Source organism: Macrobrachium rosenbergii, chromosome 33 (genome assembly GCF_040412425.1).
Source record: "Macrobrachium rosenbergii isolate ZJJX-2024 chromosome 33, ASM4041242v1, whole genome shotgun sequence".
Taxonomy (NCBI): domain Eukaryota; kingdom Metazoa; phylum Arthropoda; class Malacostraca; order Decapoda; family Palaemonidae; genus Macrobrachium; species Macrobrachium rosenbergii.
Window position 1 is genome coordinate 13,590,821 of NC_089773.1, and position 23,138 is coordinate 13,613,958.

The 23,138-nt window shown below is 37.4% G+C and overlaps 1 protein-coding gene across 8 annotated transcripts; it reads left to right on the plus strand.

Annotated features, from left to right (window-relative positions):
- The first annotated feature begins 1,239 nt into the window (after positions 1–1,239).
- On the plus strand, positions 1,240–22,601 carry cib (thymosin beta cib). Of its 8 annotated transcripts, XM_067133471.1 has the most exons (10): positions 1,240–1,327; positions 8,210–8,407; positions 12,866–12,979; positions 14,074–14,187; positions 14,756–14,869; positions 16,439–16,552; positions 19,013–19,126; positions 19,999–20,112; positions 20,574–20,687; positions 21,856–22,601. In XM_067133471.1, exons 2-10 carry the CDS (start codon positions 8,275–8,277, stop codon positions 21,879–21,881), a joined length of 957 nt encoding a protein of 318 aa, XP_066989572.1. In that variant the 5' UTR covers positions 1,240–1,327; positions 8,210–8,274; the 3' UTR covers positions 21,882–22,601. The 8 variants fall into 8 exon arrangements, with proteins under 8 accessions (XP_066989572.1, XP_066989573.1, XP_066989575.1 ...); XM_067133472.1 differs by lacking the exon at positions 19,013–19,126; XM_067133474.1 differs by lacking the exon at positions 14,756–14,869.
- The last annotated feature ends 537 nt before the right edge of the window (positions 22,602–23,138 follow it).

The window sequence follows — 23,138 nt, forward strand, 5'->3', positions numbered from 1 at the left end:
CTCGGGAGATAAGAGAGATAATGATTAGTATATACTCAACAGACTGTCTTGCTTCTCTCTCTCATTTACACACACACACTCTCTCTCTCTCCGCTTTACTTTTCCGAAGCCTCTCCTTGTTCATTGACTACTGTAATCCCCAGCGATTTATCCCGTAATGGCTTCCAGCAACGCCGCGGGAGGATTAAACAAAGCTTTGTTTATCGTTGTTTATTCATTGCTTATTGTTGTTTATCCTTTGTTTATTGTGGAAGTTACCCGAAGCCTTCATTTCCTTCCATTCATTAATGTAAATGATATTGTGAACGAGATACGAGTTATTTTTAGGCCTATGTTTTGTGTACTGACAATCGTAGGTCTAATATATTGAATTAACTATGTATTAAAAATCATCATTCCACGATCGTATGCCTAAATGAATATTATTAACATCAACTGGATTTAATAAGCCAATTAATCCGCCGGAAATCACCTCGCAATAAATCCCACGCGGAGAAAATCCCACCCTCCTCCCCCCTTTTTATTGATTTAATATGGCGGTTTGAAGTACAACAACTCTCCGGTGACGACTCAATAGAGACCGATTGTTTTTCGTGAGTTTTCATGAGGTAATCTCCTTCGTGCGTGACGAAATGGTTATGGAGAGTTTGACGGGATCATTGCAGAATGTAATCGCGATTACATCGCGTTGTAATCTCCGACATTTCGGGCGAAATATTCGGGGGATTAATGTCGGTTTTCGCTGTATCTGGCATTCCCGGTTCCAGCTGACTCACTTCGACTTCGCCGCCGTGAAAGCGAGGAAAAAGGTGGGAAATAAATCGCATAAATCAGTCATAAATCGCCTCATAATTAAATCCAGGGCGACATACAGATCACCCACTTCCAGATGCGTAATCCCCGGGTGGAATCCCACCGGGTAATCCGCGGATTAATCCGGAATTCGTGGAAGATTTACACGAAACCGTTATGGGAGCGGTTTTTCACGCCATACCTGGCAACGGCTTCTGCTCCGGCTGCTTGTGTTGGAGGGAGGGGGTGGGGGTTGGTGGTGGTGGGGATTGGTGGTGGGGTGTGAGAGGGGGATGAGTTGCCAGTTTGTCTATTATGTCCCCTCCCCTTCTCCCAATCCCCCTGCCCCGGTACATCCTCCCCCAACCCCACCCGAACCCATCCCTCCTCCCACCTGCTCCCACTACCCCCTTCCCCATCCAACCCACACCCCTCCCGACCCCTCCACCCCCCAACAGAGACAAGCCTTAGCCGGGGCCGAGAGGCAGCGCCTCTTGCCCGCTCAGTTGAGCTGTAGAGTTCTCAGAGGAAGGAGGTACGTTGTCTCCGCTCTCTCAATCCTGCTTTGGTGGCTGCTGGAGGCGTTGTTGGAGTGAAAGTGATACATATTATATTTTGTGTCTCCGTGACGGGGAAATAATTCTGTTTTTAATTTTCTCTTTTGTTTCAGGGGAGAGAGATAGAAAGCGTTTGATGCTTTCTAATTGCGTGTGTGTGTGTGTATTTGCTTTCACGTGTGGGCGAAATGACTTGGTGTCACTACGCGTTTTCACGTGGTATATTTTTTTTAATGAATTTTCGCGCTAAAATTATCAATGGCTGTATTTGATATTTACGCGGGAAAATTATTTAATATTTTTTTATTTTCGCGCGAAAATTACTCTATATTTTTGCTTGCAGAATCACTCATTTTTTTATATTAAATATTCGCTTGAAAATTATATATAACTTTTCGCGCGTAAATTATTAACATTTATTTATTTAAACCAACTCCCTCCCAGCACCCCACGCTTTCTCTCTCCCGGTCGAGCGCGTTTCTCTGTCTCTCCCCCTCTCTCGCTCTCTCTCAACCCATTGTTTGATGTCTCTCAACTTCCAGCTATTTAACCGTTAATTCATCCGTTTAACTTTGTGTTTTTAACAGCTGTGGCTTCCAAAATTCATTATTTAACCCGAACGGCTGGTTTAAACGCCATTTGCCACTTGTAAATTTGACAACTGTCTCTGTCAGGATCGCCGGCCGGTTGTTGAGGGTGTGGCAAGACTGGGAGGGGGGGGGAGGGAGGGAGGGTGAGAGAGCGAGAGAATCTCTCTCTCTCTCTCTCTCTCTCTCTCTCTCTCTCTCTCTCTCTCTCTCTCTCTCTGTCCCTTGTTTTGAAACGTACAAAAAAAATACTATTCCTTTTATATAAAAAGCCAGAATTTCTCTCTCTCTCTCTCTCTCTCTCTCTCTCTCTCTCTCTCTCTCTCTCTCTCTCTCTAAATGTTTGATTTTGAAACGTACCAAGATACAATTCATTTTAGAGCGAAATAGCGAGAATCTCTCTCTCTCTCTCTCTCTCTCTCTCTCTCTCTCTCTCTCTCTCTCTCTCTCTCTCTCTCTCTCTCATGGCTTTGTTGGAGATTCATGACAATTTATGGCATTATGAATCAGGGTACAGCGTAGGTGGCTGTATTATATGTACCGTATGGCCGTTGAATATTGCAGCTGTATAGATGTATTTGAGTATGTTTGTTGGATAATGGCGCCTTATAGATTTATTTTAACTCCTGTGCAGTAGAATTGAGCTACTGTTTAATTCGTAAGTGTGGTATATTCGTCCTTTATTTGAATATGCTAATTATACCTGTGATTCTTAAGTATTTAGGGATGTTAATTTGCATATATATAATAAAGCATAAATTATCAGTTTTACATAATTCTCCCGTAAGACTGTAACTGCTTGCTTCAAATCGTAGTTATGATAATTATAGTTATTCTGGCAATGCTTGAATTAGCGTGTTGGTTTAAGATGTTTAGAATGACCCCGTTGGTTTAAACTTCTCTTGGGTTTTATTTGTAAGTAGAAAGCGTTGGTTTAAGCTTTGTAAATTGATCGTGATTTGGTAATGATTTTTATTAAGTAGGTCCTGCTAGGTTTTAATTTTTGTTCAGGTAGACCCTGTCTGTTTAATATTTACCTCAAATAGATCCTGTCGGTTTAGTATTTACCTTAAATAAATCCTGTCGGTTTAATATTCACCTTAAATAGATCCTGTCAGGTTTAATTTTACCTTAAATAGATCCTGTCAGGTTTAATTTTCGTAAAAATATAAATTTCTTCGTACCTACATCCTGGTGTCTCGGTCAAAGACACTTGGATCAGTAGCGTTGGCCGGGAAATGCCACGTTGCACATCTGTGGTGGGTTTTTTTTCTGACAGCTGTTTCTACTGATATGTCAATATTTCTTTAATGTTTATAGGTCCATCTTGTTCTCAAGTCCTTGTTGGTTAGTCATAAGTGTAAACTTTCTTAGAAGTTGGCTTCTTTGATACATTTTTTAGTAGTATTGTCGTAATGACTGGTTTATTCCCAGTTGCTTGCGCAGTGCGTTGCTAAGCTATGATGTATTGATGTCCGGTATAGTGGTAACTTTCGTATACACTTGTTAGTCTCATGTTGGTCAAAATCTATTTTTTTGTTAGTCTCATGTTGGTCAAAATCAATGTTGGTCAAAATCTATTTTTTGTTAGTCTCATGTTGGTCAAAATCTATTTTTTTATGAGTTTTAATAGTGCCACTTTAGGCGTTTGTGTTAAATGTTACTCATTTTTTTTTCGTAGGATTTTGTATTGATGTAAGCCAAATTATATTTTGAGAGTAGTGTTCCACATATCCTGAAGTTTTTTAGATTTAGTGTTCGTATAAGTTTGATTTAATGCAAGGCTTTTTTTTATAGGCCTATACTTTTCAAAGACAGGATTTGTACGTGTCTAGTAATTGTATCTAAACTGCACAATTTTCATAGTTTTTTCCACTTAACAGTTTTATCTAAACCACGCAATTTGTAATAAATTCTCTCATTTCACTCATAAACAGTTTTTTGTCTTGAGAACTGAAGTTTGTTCTTTATTTATCGAAATACTAAGAGACATTTGTTACTTATCAAGTATATACCTTTTAAGTACGACGCGGTTCCTTCCCCCTCCCAAACTATATAGGGGCCGCGGGTAGTTCGTGACTGAGTGTCTATCCCCTCATTAATGGACCTGAAAGGCTGACGTGACGTCAGACTTTCAAGAATGTGGTATCGTAACCCTTCCCTTGACTTGGTCTCAAAGATTGGGCAGTGTATCTGATAGCAGTATATAGCCTTGTGTTCAAACGCTTAGGCTTAGGTTGAGTTCGGGATGAAATTGCCACAATACTGGTTTATTTTTGTTTTTTGTGGCTCTATTGTATGATTTATAGTTCCCCTCTGATGGTTTATAGTTGTAATAACTTTAATATTAATGATTTTAAGTGGATTTCTGTCGAAAACTTGGTGGTAACCACGCCCTAATTGTCGCAGGATTTTGACTTTAGCTGCGACCTCGAATTAAAGTCCAATTCGACTATAGACTGACACTAAATGACCCTGTAGTAAAGTAGATTCAAGTACCCTGTTAATCTCACCGAAATCAAGTTCAATTTAAGCGAGAACTTCCAAATTTGACGAAAAACTAGCCGGTAGCCATCTTGGATTGTGATGGAAAAAGTCTAAGGGAATCTCACTCCGTATTCCGACACCCACTAGTCCCCGTAGCTAAGTCTACAAAAGTTGTTTTCATAAGCGGATATCCTGACTGATAATATATTGATGTTGATGTTTCTACATCACGTTTAAGCGATTACTCTACTGGTTTATGTTCTTACATAAATGCTCTTGGTGGGTTAAAGAAATTGGTTCTTTACTAGTTTATAGGTCTGTAAAAGTTTAGTTTTTCATTCTTTTAACGATTTGCTGGTGAAGTCAGCCTATTTTCAGACTTTAATATAGATCTTTTAAGTCTTTTACCAGCTATTTACACCCAAGAATGAGTCTTAAATTATTTGGTTTCGTGTTTTTCAAGAATTTACTATATTTACAAAGTTTAGGCCTATAAGGCTTAGTTTTTTTTTAAGGTTTGCGGAATAAATCAACGTATTTTCAGACTTAGATCTAGATCTTTAAGTCCTTTAAAGGCTGTTTAATCACAAGAATAAGTCTTTTAAACTATTTGGTTTCGTGTTTTTCAAGAATTATCCTTTTTTACAAAAATGTAGGCCTAGTAGTTTAGTTTTTCATTTTACCATTTGCGGAATGAGTCAACGTATTTTCAGACTTTAATATAGATGTTTAAGCCTTTTAAAAAGCTGTTTACTCTTATGAATAAGTCTTTAGACTTTTAAGACTTATTAATCCGCAAGAAAAAAATATTAAACCTAATTTCAAGACCTGCCGGCTTTTGGAGTGAAAGCGGGCACAGACCCCCCCCTCCTCCTCCTCCTCCTCCTCCTCCCCCTCCCCCTGCTTGACCTCTGGTGGCCTCTGAAGTCGACCTCTCCCTCCGGGCCGTGACCTCTGAGTATGTCTTAACATCATTCTCTCTCTCTCTCTCTCTCTCTCTCTCTCTCTCTCTCTCTCTCTCTCTCTCTCTCTCTCTCTGGCTTCATTTGTCGTTGAAATCTTCGCGTCTTTTGAATTCTTAAATTGGGTTCATTTGGGTGGGGTGGTTTGGTTGTAATTTGTGGGTGTAGCTTGATTTTAGTATTCTTAGGTTGTTTGTGGGTTGTGGGTATGTTCATGGGTGAGTTATTGGTTGTGTGGTTGTTCTGATATCGCCTACTATATTAATTTTAATGGTTGTAGGCCTATGTTGAAGGTTGATTCCTTAATTTCTCCGTGTGATTTGTTGTAGGCCTAAAAATATATAGATTGGCATTAATTATGCGTTGGACATTTGAAATTTGTTTGAGAATACTTATAGACCTTTAAATTATGCTAAAAATTCGAGAATACTTAAAATAGACCCAAATTATAGAGTAACTTATTTTTTAAAAATCCTAAAATATTACTTTTATAAGTCTAGTTTTAAGCCTAGACCGTTCCACGAACATTCCAGACCAAACTCAAGACTTTTTTGATAACCTTTTACTCCACATAAGGGCATCGCAGTTTCACTTTCCCTTATAACCGCAGAAGCTGAGGTGTTACGAGAGAGAGAGAGAGAGATTTTCAATACCCAATTTTTAGGTCAGTTGGTTGCATGAGTCACACAGGTTAAGTTGCCGTACCGGGTCGCTGATTTTCGTAGCCATTTTTTTTTCCTTGAATAGAATGACCCACATCCATGCTATGAGGAATGCCATAATGATAGAGTATTACTCTCTCTCTCTCTCTCTCTCTCTCTCTCTCTCTCTCTCTCTCTCTCTCTCTCTCTCTCTCGATTGCCATATGTTGTGGCCATTTATGTGAAATTGGGTTATACGGTGTGGTACGGCTTTCACGCCAAATGGCGGTTGTTTTTTGATGTAAAACTTTATTTTTGCGATTAAATACGTGAAATATTTAAGTACAGTTATAATTACACAAATACTTATAATTAAATGCAATTATATTTAAACCTGGTTTAAGTGCAACTATAATTAAACCAGGTTTAGAATTAAGCCTATAGCCCCAAACGACTTTTCTGAACCTGATATTTCATTCCAGTTGTCAAGTTTTCATATACTTTTTTTTCCCCCCTTTTTGGTGGTTCCTGTTACCATCTGATACCATAACCAACCGCCGTGACAACGATTACGTGACGTCACGCCACCGTTATAACATATCTCGGCCCGAGTGTTGCCAACATTTTGAACAAGTGTTGCCAACATGGTGAGGTTGTCATTATATCGGGTTCGTGTGAACTTCAAAAGTGCAAGAGATATCTTATAATTATCTTCCTTTTAGGAAGGCTTTTGGGGGTTGTTAGGGGGTTGGGCTATATTTAGGGGTTCAGATGGAAGGGGTTTAAGGGTGGGCTTAAGGAGGGGGGAAGGGGATTTATAAATCCCACATTACTTTCAAAAAGCTTAGGAGAGATGAATCATCATCTGCAGGTGTTAAGTGTTAGACGCACTGGTATATGTATTTATATACCTCGCCATTCTCAGCTCACTCTCTTTCTGTGCTTATTTGTAAAGTAAATTACTTTATTTCAGTGTTATCTAAAGCAAAATTTACTTTATTTCAATGCCATCTAAAGCAAATTGACTTTAATTTTAACACTCGTAACTAGGAATTCTCTGTACTTTTAACTAGTCTCATAATTGGAAGAATTTCACTTTTTTTAGTTAAATTTTTTTAAGAACTTTGCCAATACTTTCATTAATGCTTACAGAAAAAAAAGGTATTTGACCTTGACATTTACCTAAACTTTTAAGAACCATTTAAAAGTAAGCAAGTATGAAATAGCTTTGTATGTGTGTTGACTAGAGGAAATATACATGTGTATGCAGCATTTACGAAATATAAGTATAGATAAATACATAAGGCATATCATAAGCTATTATCAGCTGAATTATTTTATAATAAACTATTCTTATGTAAGTTATAAGTAACTGAATTATTTTACTTAACTAGTTCATGTGCTTTCAATTTTAGCAAGTGGCAAAGGTCCACAAGTGTTGAACAAAAGCTTTTTACTTATATTTTTGTAAGTGTGGATATAACTGATACCAAAGTAGTTTTATTCAGTATATTTATGTAAATAATATATATGTTGTGTGTAATATACAGTAATACATTATAGTTTGGGTAAACAGTGGCATATTACAAATATAAAAAAAAACTTTAAAAAGGCCTATGTTGTCAAGTTGTGAAGTGTTAGAATCCAAATTACTTTATAAGATTAAGTTAAATTCACATGGAATACACTTAATTGTTATAAACTGTTAAGTGTTGACCTTGAAATTTTAAACTCCAGTGAAATTGGACCTTACGAGTTGATGGTGATACTCATTAGATTTATTGGTCATTTGAATACATATCTGGTAACAGACTGATTCAGAAATGTAATTACTGTAATTTTAATGGAATTATAATAAATACAAATTAGTTTTCAAATTGTATTATATTTGCATATGTATATATATATGTGTATATATATATATGTATATATACAATTATAGGTAGTTCTTTATTCATTATCTTGATTTTTGTAGATTTATACTGTCCAAAATCAAAGGGGCGCGAATTGCCCCACCCCCTTTTGCAAAACCCCCAGGGTACCTAAATGCAATAAGTTTAAAATAGGTATAAGGAAATTGCATGTGTATTGAACCTTAAAAAAAAAAATTAAGTAAATTACCACCTTTAAAAAAAAACCCACAAAACTCATTAAAAAAAAAAACTCCCTATTTTCTCTTACAGCCTTCAACCAACCGCCACACACCTTTAGTAGACTCTTTTAAATAAAAAAAAAAAAACACAAAACGATGAGTACCGAAACCGCCCTCAAGGATCTCCCCAAGGTCGACCCCACCCTCAAGGGCCAGCTGGAAGGATTCACCCCCGACAAACTCAAGAAGACCGACACAGAGGAGAAGACCATCTTGCCTTCCAAAGAGGGTGAGTTTTTTTTTTTTTTTTTTTTTTTTGTGGGTGGTTGTTTTTGGTCATCTTGGTAAGTGTGGGGAGCCCACAAGAAAACTTGGGAAATACTGTGGATGAGTTTTTTTTTTTTTTTTTTTTTTTTTTTTTACACTTAAAAAGTAGGAAAAACTCCAATGACAAACTATATTATGGGGGGTACACCAGCCATTTTTTTTCTAGTTTTGCATCTAATCTTGAGTAAAGAAATATCAAGGACGAGTTTTTTTTTATCACTAAAAAGGGAAAAAAACTCCAATGACAAACTATAGTATGGGGTACACCAGGCAGATGTTTTTTTGAGTTTTACTTCTAAACTCAATAAGTTTTACGTCTATGCTCATGAGTTTTGAAAATCATGAACAATTTTTTTTTTTAAGTTTTGAGGGCACTTTTGCCACCTTTCAAGAAAAAAACTCCTTTGCATTAGTAGAAAATAGGTATGGGGTTATACCCGACACATTTTTGAGAGTTTTAAGTGTAAAATGGTTGAGTTTTAATCCAAGCTTGATGAGTTTTATCTCTAATTTTAGAGTTTTACCACTACATAATAACACACTGCATGTGTTTTCCAAGTGCGTTCAATTTTATTGCGATTTCACAAATCTGGATTGTATTAAAACTTATGAATGCTGTATTCTATAACGCAAACTTTATTTTTAATATGCTCTGCCTTTGACAATGTACTGTTAAGAAGTATTAAAATATATATAATATATTCATATGAAGAAAAGTCTCCTATTAACGTAATAAATATATATATATATATATATATATATATATATATATATATATATATATATAAATATATATATATATTCATATGGAGATAAGTCTCTTATTAACGTAATTCTGATTATAATTCATTTGAAAGAAAGAGGTTTTATAACCCAGTCTGATAACGTAATTATGGTTTGGAAAAATTGTATAGGAAATTATAGAAATATATATTTTGCTATAATCTCGAGTTACGTGGGTTGGCTAGATATACAGCACTGTATTGAGAGATACAGGGGGGAAAATTTGGATACAGTATACTGTAGTTTGTACAGAATGTCATGAGATTACAGTAGTGTATAGGACAGGACATGGTCTTACCAGTGTCATATAGATCTATGTATTTGCTGTAATTTCACATTTTTGTGCACGGGAAAAATACAGTACTGTATTTGGGAGATGAAGGGAGAAAAGAGAATACAGTATATTGTATAAGGATCAAAATACAGGGAGAAATGAGAATACAGAATAGTGTATAAAGAGGAATTTCAGTTACTGTCGCGTTTACAGGCCAGCGTCCAAGAACGTACTGTGCTCCACAAACAGTACTGTGAAATATATTCACTCAAATCCACTGATGAAAAAATGTAGCTTAATATTTCCACTGTTGCTCTGCGTAGTGAGGGGGGAGATAGATAGAGAGAGAGATTCCGTTATATTGTGTGGGACGTGTTTCTGTGTGGGGCTGGTCGTGGGAAGGATGGCTAGGTTAGTGGGAGAGTGAGGCCCCTCCCACCCTCTCTCTCTCTCTCTCTTTTAAAGGGATAGTATCATTTTAATGTGGAGGGAGGTCTGTGTGAGAGAGAGAGAGAGAGATAGAGAGGGAGTGGTATTTGTTCCTGTTTGAACAAGGGACTGTCTGAGTGTGTGGGAATTCCAAAGGTTTTTTTTTTTATTAAAGGTTTAATTGTTGCAGCTTTTTTTTTTTTTTAGCTGGTGGTGAGGTGCTTGATAATAATTGATCAGAGTGGGTGTTAGCAATATGCCTAGTTGTTTTCTTCCATGAAATTTAGTTTTTTGTGTATGGGAACACTTACAGGATTGGTTTTTTTCTCAAATGCAGGTTTTGCTGTCAAGCATGTATGTGGGGACTTCATATTTTTCAGTTTTTTCTAAATTTTTTAGGAACCCTTAGGAGAAAAAGTTCATTTACGCAGGTTTTGAATATATTTCTGGACCTTCCAGAAAAAAACAGTAAGAAAAAACTTTATTTAGCAGCCAAATAGGTACCCGTCAGTTTTTATGATATACCCACTACAAAAAAAAACATTGTAAGTCCTTGAGTCTTTGTCCCGTGATTTTAGAAGGCACAGATTTACCTACGAAATTCAGTTTTATTTTTGTAACCATTCAATGGATCCAACACCTCTCCGGCACAGTGGAACATGTTTATTTCCCTTCTAACATGACACATGGACGGGTCGATCAGGTCAGTTTGAAGGTAAAGTAACCTGGCTGAATTCAGTATTGGTTGATTTAACACTGGTGGTGTTGGAAATGACAAGCAATTTTTCTTGGCAGACGGATTAAGGATGGCCCGTTCTGTGATTTTTGGTGGATTACCACAGGCTTTTTGGTTTTTGGCTACTAACTCTTGCAGTGAAATGTCAATGATTGCGTGATACAGCATTGTATTAAGATAAATTAGATTAGCACAATTGCAAACTACTGGATAGATAGATTAGCACAATTGCAAACTACAATACTGCTTGATGCAGTATTGTAGCATGAGTATTGTTGCAATTGATGCATGATACAATACTGTATGACATTAGATTCCTTAAGAAAACAGTACTGTATTTGCAGAATTGCAGATTACAACACAGTGTAAAACTGCAATACTGTATACCATCTGCTGGATAACAGTATTGTAGTACAAGCACTGTATTTTTGCAATTATAGCATAATACAGTACTGTATTGGTACTAGATGCAAGGATATGATTGACCTCAGTACTTGAAGCATGAAACTCTTATTTTTAGTGCATGTCTTTTTTGGGATAAGCTTTGATAATATTCAGCCCATCATTTGGCAACATGACCTAGTTAGTCCTTTTTTTATATATATAACTTTTTACTGGAGCAGAATTCAGATTAATCCTTTTCACTTACCCAAGAATGGGAAGACTGGTTTTAGTATTAGTGGTTTGTGGTATTTTTAATGTAATTGATGATTCATGTTGCTTACTCATTACTCACACGAATGTATTCTATGACAGCTATATTTTCTATAACCAGTTTTTGCCATTTCTATAGAGCCTTTTTTTTTCTACAGTCTCGGGCATATCTCGACAACGCCCCATTATTTTCCAAAGGAAATTTGTTGCTTCTCTCATTGCTTTAGTAGTGCCGTCAGTGCACCTCTCACGGTGCACTGTAGGCATTACTTAAGGTTTCTTGCAGCCCAGCTGCAACCCCTTTCATTCCTCTTACCGTACCTCCGTTCATATTCTCTCTTTCGTCTTACTTTCCCCCCTCTCCTGACGATTGTTCCGACTTCATTTTTCAGCGCTGGGTGACCTAATAGGTCCCAGTGACCTTTTGTGAGTTTTGGGTTTAAGGTTGAAGCATTTTAAAAATTCACTACTGTGTGTGTTATGGGAACTTTGGTTACGTAAACTAATGATTGAGCAGTCACTGTTTTATTTTTTTAAGTTTGGAAACCCGTCAGTTTTAATTTTGTTTGACAACACAATTGATTCATTGCACTGTAGAAAGTGTCACCTTACAATGATTGCAGAAGCATTTTTCTGTAACTTGAAAATGATTCACCATCGCCAAAGAAATCCACAATTATTTGGATTGTAATGATCTCGGTCAGAATGCAGTCATAAATTTAAAAAGCTTTTTATTAAGTACAGTGTAAGTGAATGGTAGCTTACTTCCCTGTCAGTCAAATTGTATAAGATGTTCACTCCCTGTGTAATTATAATATGACAGTAATTGTGGATTTAATGTTTCAAATGACTGAAGTACAGAAAAAAATCACCTTCCATTTCAGTACTTTGAAAAGATTCAAGTTTGGTCCGATGACATTTTTATAGGTTTGAAAATCACTCATTTAAAACAATCCGGAGGTATATATGGTACTGTGCAATTGGACGTTGTCGCGATAAACATAATTGATAGGTTCCTTGAGAAATATTATTTATCGAATTGAGCCTATTCAAATCGCTTCAGAATCTGTAAGTACACATTTCTATGCTTTTTTGGTAGAAATGATAAATTTTGGGCCAGGTCTTACAGTATAGCATTCATTAAAAAGCTTATTTTTGTCAGCTTGGTTATACAGTGTAGATTATAAAGTTGTCACGTTTTTAATTTGTCTCAGTTTTGATCAAAACCTTGAACCTTTAGTGTAAGAAGTGATTGTAATCTTAAGAAAATGCTTTTATCAAACTGTCCCCTTTCATTATTTGACGAATCCTGCAGTGTATTTTAAGAGATTTTGAAGGCTGCTCAATCTTCACAATATAATTTCAGCTTGTATTCAGTTAACACAAATCTGCTCCCCCCCATTCCACCTCGATCCCTAGCCAGTCCTTTTGACAGTACTGTATTTCCTACAATAGTCTCCTGACTTGGTACTGGTACTTTTGAGCTGCTTGTTTTTTTTTTTCTTCAAATGCATGGTTGCTTTATAATTGCATGTTCAAAGCAGACGTGGAAAGTGAGAAGCTTCGGAACGAACACCTGGAGAACATCAGCAAATTCCCGAGTGGGAGGCTGAAACGCACCTCTACTTCGGAGAAAATTGTCCTCCCCTCTAGCTCAGGTAAGGGCTCCTTTGCCTGGAGAGAGAGAGAGAGAGAGGGAGGGTTTTCCCCACCCCCAAAGTTGTACGTGTTAGCTGCAAGTGATTCCTTTTTTTTTTTTTTTTTTTTTTTTTGCTGCTGCCAATTGACAGAGAATAGCTTCTGGATGTCAAAACGTGTATGGAAATGTTAGTGTTGATATGATGTTAATGCTAAGTTGTTGTCGTTGAAATTGAAAGCCTCGTAACTCCGCTAGCCAGGTGGTTATGTTAGCTTTGAAGATGTGTGTAGACATTTCAAGTGCCAGAGTGTTGGCGTAAATCTAAACAGTAGAACCATTACGCTGTAAAACTGTTTACAACTACAGTAATGTTGGTAGGAGATTGTCCCTAGCACTGTTTACTCACTTAAGACCTTGTTTCGGTAATAACCTGCCCGAGTTTTGGAGGGGATGAGAAGAAATAGGTTTTACTTGTGCTTGATCAGCAAAGGAAAGCACAAAATATTAAACACTGCTTGAGTCTTCTGAGGAAGGTGTAGGTAAGTGAACGGGGCCTCTTTTTGGGGACTAGTTAGGGCAATGAAGCTTAATACGCTGGATTTGTGAAGCTGGTGCTGAAGTTCCTTGCATTTTTAAGCTTTCCAACGGCTCAGTGCTGGATATGGGGACTTAGAAATGGGTGTGGTTTGAGTTATTAGACTTTTAAAATGGGGATTTGCTGTGAGGCAGTGTGTGGGAACGTAATCCAAGAATGCGATGCATAACGCTTGTTTGTCGAATGCTGACGACTCGCCCGATTGGTCTTAACCTGGTTTTTTATTTTTCTATTAATTTCAGGTCTTATTTCCCCCCCTCCCCCCCCAAATTTATTCCGCTTTCCGCATCTCTTCTGCTTCTTCCAAGGAGTGGTTCCTTACGTGTGTGTGTTGAAGAAGTTGATGATCTGAAGACCTGCCCTTTCCTAGTAGTCATTACTCCTCCCTCCCTCCCTCCCCCTCTCTTGACGCATCCCACGGGTGTTCCCCCGAATGTCATTGCATTTGCAATCCCCTGTCTGTCCCTGCCTTGGTTGTCCTCTGTGCATGGCCTTGCAGCATGTTGTGCTTCTTTCAGATGTGGAAGCAGAGAAGAAAGAAAAAGCCCACCTACAGGCTGTGGAGGGCTTCAATGCAGCCAATTTGAAGCATGCAAACACGAAAGAGAAAATTGTGTTGCCGGCCAAAGAAGGTGTGTTTGCTTGCAATTTTTTTTTTTCTTACTCCGTTCTGCTTTTGCTTTGGGTGACTTAGGGACTTTGTTAGCGTCAGGGGAGAGTTGCAGAGTTGCTGATGCAGGTCTGCTACTGTTTACAAGACCTACAGTCCATGATTCAGTTCATACCCTGAAGACATTTCACATTTTCAGAAATTAAGATTAGAAATTAGAGTATCCCTTGGAACCCAGTAATTGGTAGGTAAGATAGCTCTGTCTTATTCCCTCAGTAAGAATGTTGAATGCATGCAACACTTTGCCATGCATACTTGATAGCATGAGTTTTACCAGTGTACAGTAGTTTTTGTAGTTGCAACATTCCGTGTTTACCTGACATGTACCATACCATGTAGCATTCATTTTGTAAAAAGAGAAAAAAAAAAAACACCAGTTGTAACAGGAACCAATCACTCTTAACCAGATGTACAAACAGTAGAAAGCTGAACTTGAGCGACAGAAAAACCAACCTTTGTTTTGAAGTAACCTCGAGGTCTTAATGGTACCATTAACCTCCTCTTGTTGTGGCTGCTTCTCCCCCCTCCAGATATTGAAACGGAAAGAACGCACCAAAGTATTTTCCAGGGAGTAACAGGCTTCAATAAAGCCAACATGCGCCATGCAGAAACGCAGGAGAAAGTTGCTCTCCCGGCCAAAGAAGGTAGAATTCAGGACGAAGACCTGTTGTTGTAATCATCTAACCCCTCCCTAAGCTTCTCTTTGAACGAGCTGGAAGTTAAACTTGAGACGTAGAAACTAACCTAACGAGCATGTGTGCGGGTTTGGCAGACGTCTCCGTGCGTGATGGGAAGGTCCCTTCATCTCTGATGGCAGTGGGTTTTAACGATTTTGAAAGTGGCTGGATTTGAGGAATTAAAATTGAAGCAGGACTTGGAGTTGCTTTGTTTTTATTAATTAACTTTGAGACTCAAGACTTATAACTGTCATATCTTCATTTGTCATTTGGGGTCCACTGCACATGCTCAAATTCGATAAGAAATTATAAATGTTCCTTTTAGCAACGTACGATACCAGAAAAGTATCGTAATCCTCCATTTTCTTAGAGTAGCCATACATTTTCTGCAATGCACAGATAAAGGGACCTAATATTGTCAACCTGGAAGTCTGCTAAACGTGTCTGCTGCTGTAATATAGTAGAAATTGCCTGAGACGTGAAGTAACAATTGAATTTAGACTGAAAACAACTTCGCTAACAGCCTGAGTACGTTGAACTAGAAATGCATTTCTCAGTCTAGGCAGTGTTGTTTCAACACTTAACAACATAGGCGCACTTGTAAACATAAATAGAATAGTTAAGGAAAAGTGTACGTTAGTAATCCTTGCGCAAGGCACGCCGTTTCAAATTTGCTGCGCTCGTGCAAGCACTGGGGTTAGTGACGCAGCTTGCACCCGTGCAACAGGTAGCCTGCAAGTTGCGCAGATGGCTTGGGGTCGACAGTGCTATGTGATATAGGCTGTACTGATTGTATTAAATTGCTTGCTCAACCATAAGAAACTTCTCTTGTGTATTATAAAATTGTAAGTCCTTTTTTTTTTTTTTTTTGCAAGCTTAACACTTTACTTTTCATTATTCTGCACTGTGGAAATCATAAATTGACTAAACTTTTAACCTAACCCTAAAGTTGATGGTTTGTAAATAGAAAATTTATAAGTAAACCAAACAATTTATTAAGTATTGACTTTTTCATTTGCAGGTGAAATTCTCAGTCTTAATGTTGATGGTATTTTTGGTTTTAAGTCTGTAACTGATTCTGTTTTAGTTTTTCAACCAATTATTGTTTATACAGAAATCCATAGTTAATGTAGGGTTTTTTTGGGTTATTCTCAAATAAGTTGATAAACTGTACTTTAAAATTTATCATAGTACATTGAGGATATTTAAAAATTGTGGTAGGAAATTGTATGCATAGAACAAATTGTACACCATAACTATGGTGTTATTTCATCCATATGTTTTCCCTTTCAATATGAAGTTGAAATATTCCTTTGACTGTGCTCAAGCTAAATCATAAAGGTAGTATGGTAATGTCATTGGTAAGTATTTGTAGCCTCAGATAAAACAAATCTTTGTCTTCATGTGACGTGCACAAACATAAGTGATTCTTTTGTTGGCAAAAAGTTCAATACTGTAGTGTTTTGTTTTGACACCACCCGGACCCCACCGGGTGCATTTCATTGCTTGATTCTGACTCGACGGCCTTGCTATCAGATATCCAGACAGAGAAGACCCACCAAAGCATATTCCAGGGCGTCACGGGCTTCGACAAGTCTCAGATGAGGCACGCGGAGACGGAGGAAAAAGTAGCGTTACCTGCCAAAGAAGGTATTCGTGTGTGCCCCCGGGGGGGCATTTCTGTAGCGAGGGTGGAGGCTGTAAATTGGAGAGCTGGCTCATTCACGCGTCCTTTAGAGCGGGCTGTTAAAACCAATCTTGCTCTATTCACATGTGCTAACAGTTTAGCGACCTGTACTAATGAAACTGCGTATTTTGAGAGTCAGTAACAACAAGCTAATGCTGTAATTGAGTCATAGAACTGATTTGCTAATTTTTTTTAGAATGCAGCTTGATTTTTTTGTGTGACGTTTCCCCGTCAAAGGGCAGATTGGTATATAAAATATAACTCTGCCAAAGTTATTATACAGAATGAAGTAGTTTTTTTTAATTTTTGGGGGCCCTTAGTTTTGAAACTAGTTTGATCATTTTGACAGCTTGCTTTTTTTTCCCCACTGCACATACAGTACGTGAACTGCACTTGTGTAAATATTTGCTTACTCAGATGTGCCCTGTACGTAACACCACAGCTACAAGAGGCACCTTTGAGAAACCTGTAAAAAGTTTAGAAAAGGGAGAACATTTAGAATGCCAGGGATATTTTTATACTTTCTCCATTTTTTCTTGAATTTCTTTTCCTTTCAGTAACTTTTTTTCTGTATCTATCTTTCATGCTGTTTTTAGTTTCCAAAAAGTACTTTGTAGTCTGTAGTTTCATAATCATGAAATTTGGTACTGTAGTCAGTTTCAACCTGAATTAGTAATTAGTGTATCCAGTTTCGTAACTCAAGTATTTAAAATTTGTTACATTTAACCACTGTAGTCAGTAGGAATACACTTAAGAAAAAGTGGTTAGAATCTAACCACACAGTAATTTACAGAATTCGTTTCCACAAATAGTAGTGAGTCAACACATTAGTCACAAAACAGGATGAAAGGAGTTGGTGTACATCACGAACTGAAACTCTTGACTCATTTTTTTGCACAGAAGTTTAGTTCTATAAATTTTTTCATTTGCTTTACCCTCATACTTAATTGTATCAGTTTAAGTCTAGGAACACTCAGATTTCAACTGTAAGTGGGCGGGATACTTGACAATACAGTAGTTTGAGAGTAATTTGTATTTTTGTAAACACTGCACTGATTATATGAATCACAAAAAGGGGATATGCACCATTGTTTGAAGTGACTTGCTTTATTTTTTCCTAGCGCACTCTTGCTACTGAAGGATTGTATGTTATGAAGACATTTTACAACCAACAATGCGTATGTTGAGATTTCATGACTAATTGAAGTTGAATTATTGTGTTTTGCTGAAAGAAAAGATTAAAAGTCCATACAATTGTGGGACTTTGTTGTTGAACCCTCTTGTGAATAGGATTATTGCTTGGTAGAAACATAGTAGGAACCTTGCTTACTATGTGAGTGTCCTTGAAATTAAAATGTCATTTAGAACATCACTGCAGTCAGTGATTGCAAATGTCAAGGTAGAAAGTCTTTTTAAAATTTTCAGGTACTGAAATGATTGCCTAGATATACTGAAAGCTCTTTTCGTATAAAGGATATGTTGCATTGATAGCTGTGCATTGTAAATAGGGTTATCCAGAGGTTTAATAACTTTGTATTACAGTCCTATATAAATTAAAGTAATTCATAGACAGATGACATTAAAAGTGAATTTGTTAGCTCCTCTACCAAATTACAAAAAGTGCCAATGTAAAATGGCTTAAATATTTTGCACTGTGCCTTTATGTATGCTTCCAGACATCTTGAGAGTGCGACGCCCAGTGACCGGGCAGTGCAAGGGATGCTGAATCTATGATATGCCTAAGTACCTTGGGGTCTTTTAGGATAATAGTTCAGTCAAGGACCCTTAAAAAAATTCTTTTGAAGTCTCGCAAGGACCACTCTCAAGTTGAAACAATAATGCATTTTTAATGAACAAGAGTAAATATATTTTCGTAATTCATGCTTGGGTCCTTAAGAATGTGGGCTAACTAAATTCTTTGGGTGGGCCATACTTTTTAAACAAGAAAAGAGATTTTTTTGGCTTTCAATTTGTGTGTGACTAATAGGATTTTATAACTTACACATAAGTTGAGCTTTGACTACCAATACCTTAGAAGCTGTTAGGTTGTATATTTAAACTTGTACATTTTTCCAAGATGACAGCGCACTAGATTTAAGGGATGAATTTTGGAGTTTTAAAATGTCATTGCTGGTCATTTCATTGTAGCTGTGTATAACTTTGAAAATTATATGAAATTTTTAAATATGTATATCTCCTTTGTAACATATATTTGAAAATTAAGTCGAATTTCAGTTAGCTGGAATGCATCAGTAGTTTAGTTAAAACCTCTTTTCAGAGATTTTTCATGTCTATTAAAGTAGCTTTAAATTCCATCCATACCTTTGGAGGTACAGTTGTACTGTACCTATTTGTGAAATTTCTGAAAACGTCAGAAAGCCAGTCTTGAATATTTTCTTGAATATTTTCTTTCCTGTGGGTAGATATAGCATTAGAGAAAGCTCACCAGAGCATTTTCCAAAGATTGACGTCCTTCGACAAGAGCTGCATGCGGCAGGTCTCGACCGAAGAGAAGGTGGTCCTTCCGTCTACAGCAGGTGATGCCTGAAAAGCATCTCGCCCCCCAAAAAAAAAAAATTAAGAAGGCTTTTGACGCAAATAACTCTGCTAATCTTACAGTCAGCAGTGTCCTTTTTTGTTCCTAGTCTTCTGAACGACAGCTTATTTACTTAATATTTACTTAACCTAGGCCAGTTTTGTGAAACGAACCTGAATTCAATGTTTTTAAGCTCGTTGTGAATTTAATGCTTGAGACCAGGCGACTTTTACTAGGAAGTAACTTAGCGTGAATTGTCAAGTGCTTAAACTAGATGGGGATGATTTTGAATGTGTAAAGTCAACCTTGGATATCATATGTATGGGGTCAGAAGATTTTTATTCCTATAAGACTAAAACTGTAACCTGTCATTTAAACAGGTGTATTAAGCCTTCAATATTTTTAATATAGCATAGCTTGCTTTTTGTCACATGTTTCATATGCCAATGGCTTTGTTTATATACTAAACACAGTTATGTCCTGAATTCAGAAGCCAGCTTCCCCATCTTTGCTCAAATTAGGACCTTTGAAGTATGTCCCCAAGGAACAGTCATTATAGATACCAATGGTTGACTTTGTACGGTGTATGTGCACGCGGCGGCCTTACATTAAACTGAGCAATAGCATAGATTTGCATAGCATCTTTGTCATGGCTGGTGCTGTTAACAAGATCTGTGAATAATATACACTATCATATTTCATTTTTCAAACTTTTCTCGATGACATGTAATTGTTGAAAGTCAGTGGCAGTTACAGAAATGTTCAAAAGAGATTAGTTCAGCAGTTCAAGAAAAAACGCTTGTAATTTTGTTGCATCTGTGTGGTCTCTCAGTCATGTACGAAACATTCTTGACATCCAGTTGCGTTCTGCAGACATACAGACAGAGAAGGCTCACCAGGGTATATTCCAGCGCGTTCTATCGTACGACAGAAGCGAGCTGAAGCAGACTGAAACTGCGGAAAAAAATGTCTTGCCGTCCAAAGAAGGTGGTTTGGGAGTGTGTCTGAACTAACGTTTGGGAGTGTCGCCCCTAACCAGTGTTCTGTAGGCAGTGATGAGTGGTTGTTACTTAACCTAGCTAATGTTTTTCTTCTAATTTTGTCAGGCAAGATGAATATATATGGTTTTGCCGATTAAATGGCTTTCTCAGATTTGTTTTTTGTAGATTAGCATAAGTCGTAACAGGTTGGACTGTACGTAGCATTAATTGCAGTGTTTAAAATCCATACGTAACACTTTGTTTTCCCCCGAGTGCCGGTTTTAAAATGTACTTCTAATGGTCTGCTGTAACCTTGTAAGCTTAGTCTTGCACTATTGTACTTATAAAAATGTTTGTATCAATACTAAAATCTCTGTTAACAGGACTGTGACATTTTCTGAAACTAGGATTTGAAAGTTCCGATTGATCAGGCGACTGTTGTGTAACTCAGCAATGTCTCTTCCCCAGATATCGAGAAAGAAAAGGGTCAGCAGGCGCTGTTCCAAGGAATCGAAGGATTCAACCAATCTAATCTTAAGAAGACTGAAACACAAGAGAAGAACCCTCTCCCAACTAAGGAGAGTAAGTATTTTTGTTTTTGTTTCTCAGTGCGAGTGAGGGATATTCAGTCCTTTCTCGTGCAGTTGCAGTTGGAATATAAAATTTAGGATGGTCAGGTGCTGGTACCTTTGATGGTCGTTCAGTGCAGAAAGGGAAATTTAAGAGTGAAAGGTTTGAGAGGTGTAACAGGAGGAAAACCTCGCAGTTGTTAGGAGAGGGTGGGAAGTAGGATGGAAGAAAGAGAATTTGAAGGGAGGTACAGTAAAAAGAATGAAAGGGGTTTCAGTTTGGGGCCAGAGTAATGCTACAAGGAACTTTAAAGTAATTTATATTGGTATTAATGCCTCAATTTAATGGGCAGTTCTTTGTATCACCTACATTGTTATTTTTTCTGTGCTACCATATAGTTTCCTGGAGGGGGTAATGCCATCAGAGCACCTCACGCGGTGCACTGTAGGCATTAAGGTTCTTCGCAGTCAGCATCCCTTCTTCGGCCCCTAGCTGCACCCTTTTCAGTCCTTGTACTTTACCACCGTTCACATTCTCTTCCATCGCAACACCCTCTCCTGACAATTTTTTAATAGTGCAGCTGTGAGGTCCTCCTCCTGTTTCACCTTTCAAACCTTTCCTAACAATTTTTTGATAGCACAGATGTGAGGTCCTCCACCTGTTTCACCTTTCAAACCTTTCCTAACAATTTTTTGATAGCACAGATGTGAGGTCCTCCTCCTGTTTCACCTTTCATACCTTTCCTAACAATTTTTTGATAGCACAGCTGTGAGGTCCTCCACCTGTTTCACCTTTCAAACCTTTCCTAACAATTTTTTGATAGCACAGATGTGAGGTCCTCCTCCTGTTTCACCTTTCAGACCTTTCCTAACAGTTTTTTGATAGCACAGCTGTGAGGTCCTCCACCTGTTTCACCTTTCAAACCTTTCCTAACAATTTTTTGATAGCACAGATGTGAGGTCCTCCACCTGTTTCACCTTTCAAACCTTTCCTAACAATTTTTTGATAGCACAGCTGTGAGGTCCTCCACCTGTTTCACCTTTAAAACCTTTTAGTCGGTGTGTCTTTCTGCGCGAGCCGCTGGTAGACGAATTTGGGTTTGTGTGTTATTTATGGTTTGGTCTGGCGATTCTTTCAAGTGTCACTCGAGTAATCCTTCTCTCCTTTTTCCCCCCGACAGTAATCGAGCAGGAGAAGAACGCCTAACCAGGAGGGGGGCACACACAGCGCGCCTATTATTACTTGTCCTTTCCTCGCTCTCCCGGCTGCCGGAGGCTCCTTCAGCCGTATTTTGTACTTTGATAAGTATAGTCTTATATAGTAAAAAAGGAAAAAAAAAGATAACTGATTTTGTAACCTGAAACTTATATAATATAATTTTTTGCTTTATTCTATACAAAGAAGGTGCTCACTGTCTAGCAAGGCGTTGGCAAGTTTGTCGCAGGTACGATACGCGGAGCGGATGAGTTTACCCCCCCCCTCTCATTTTATTTTTTTTTTTATTTTTTCTCATGCACACCTCTTTCCCCAAGACTTATAATACCAATTGCTAGTGGACCAAATTTATCTTGCTTTCGTCTTGTGTTTAGAATGTAGTTGTCTCTCCCATGAACTTAATCGTATAAGGAATAACTGCCAATGTGTACTGTAGTAGAAGATGAAGAAGATGACTTCTCAAATTGAACAAGATTACGTTTTTATTGAAATAAAAAAATAATGGAGATTTTTGTATTGAATTACGGAATGTCATGTGGTGCAGTATATAAATTTGAGAGTTTAAAAGATTTATTTATTTAACTGTGATGGCTGGCATTTAGTTTTTTATTCTCAAATATTGTATTACCTTTTCAATTTTGTGCTTTTTTGGGGCATCCAACTTATTGTGATTTTGGGAGCCATTAAAAAAATGCTTTTGTAAAAAAAAAACCTTTGTTTCAGTTTCCTAAGTTTATTATAGGCTGTAAATTAAATTGTACAAGTATAGTTATTTTTTCTAAAGCTTTATATCATTAAGAAGCTTAAGCTTAGTTACAGGTTGAATGATATAAGATGTACATAAATTAAGCAGAGACAAAACTATTTGATGAATATTATTTATAGACCCTACCTTGACTTAAATGAGACTTGCCAAAGGATTTTGTCTGGTGAAAATTGCAATAAGCAAAGTTCAAGAAGTTTGACAGCTTCAGTAAGAACCAGGAGTGTCTTATACACTGTGCTATGCAAGGGACCCTAACCTAGTAACCTGATTACATGAGGACCTTGGGAATATATTAAATTTGTGTGAGAGAATTACATCTCCTCACAGTAAATGCTTGAATGCAGAGTAGTAGGTATCAACACAGCTGATTTTTGAGCTGAAAATCCTAGATGACCACTTGGTTAAAAATGGTTTACTTCCATTAGAAAGTGCATTGCTTGCCAGTATGAGTATTGTATTAACAATAACATAAGTTTTAGGGT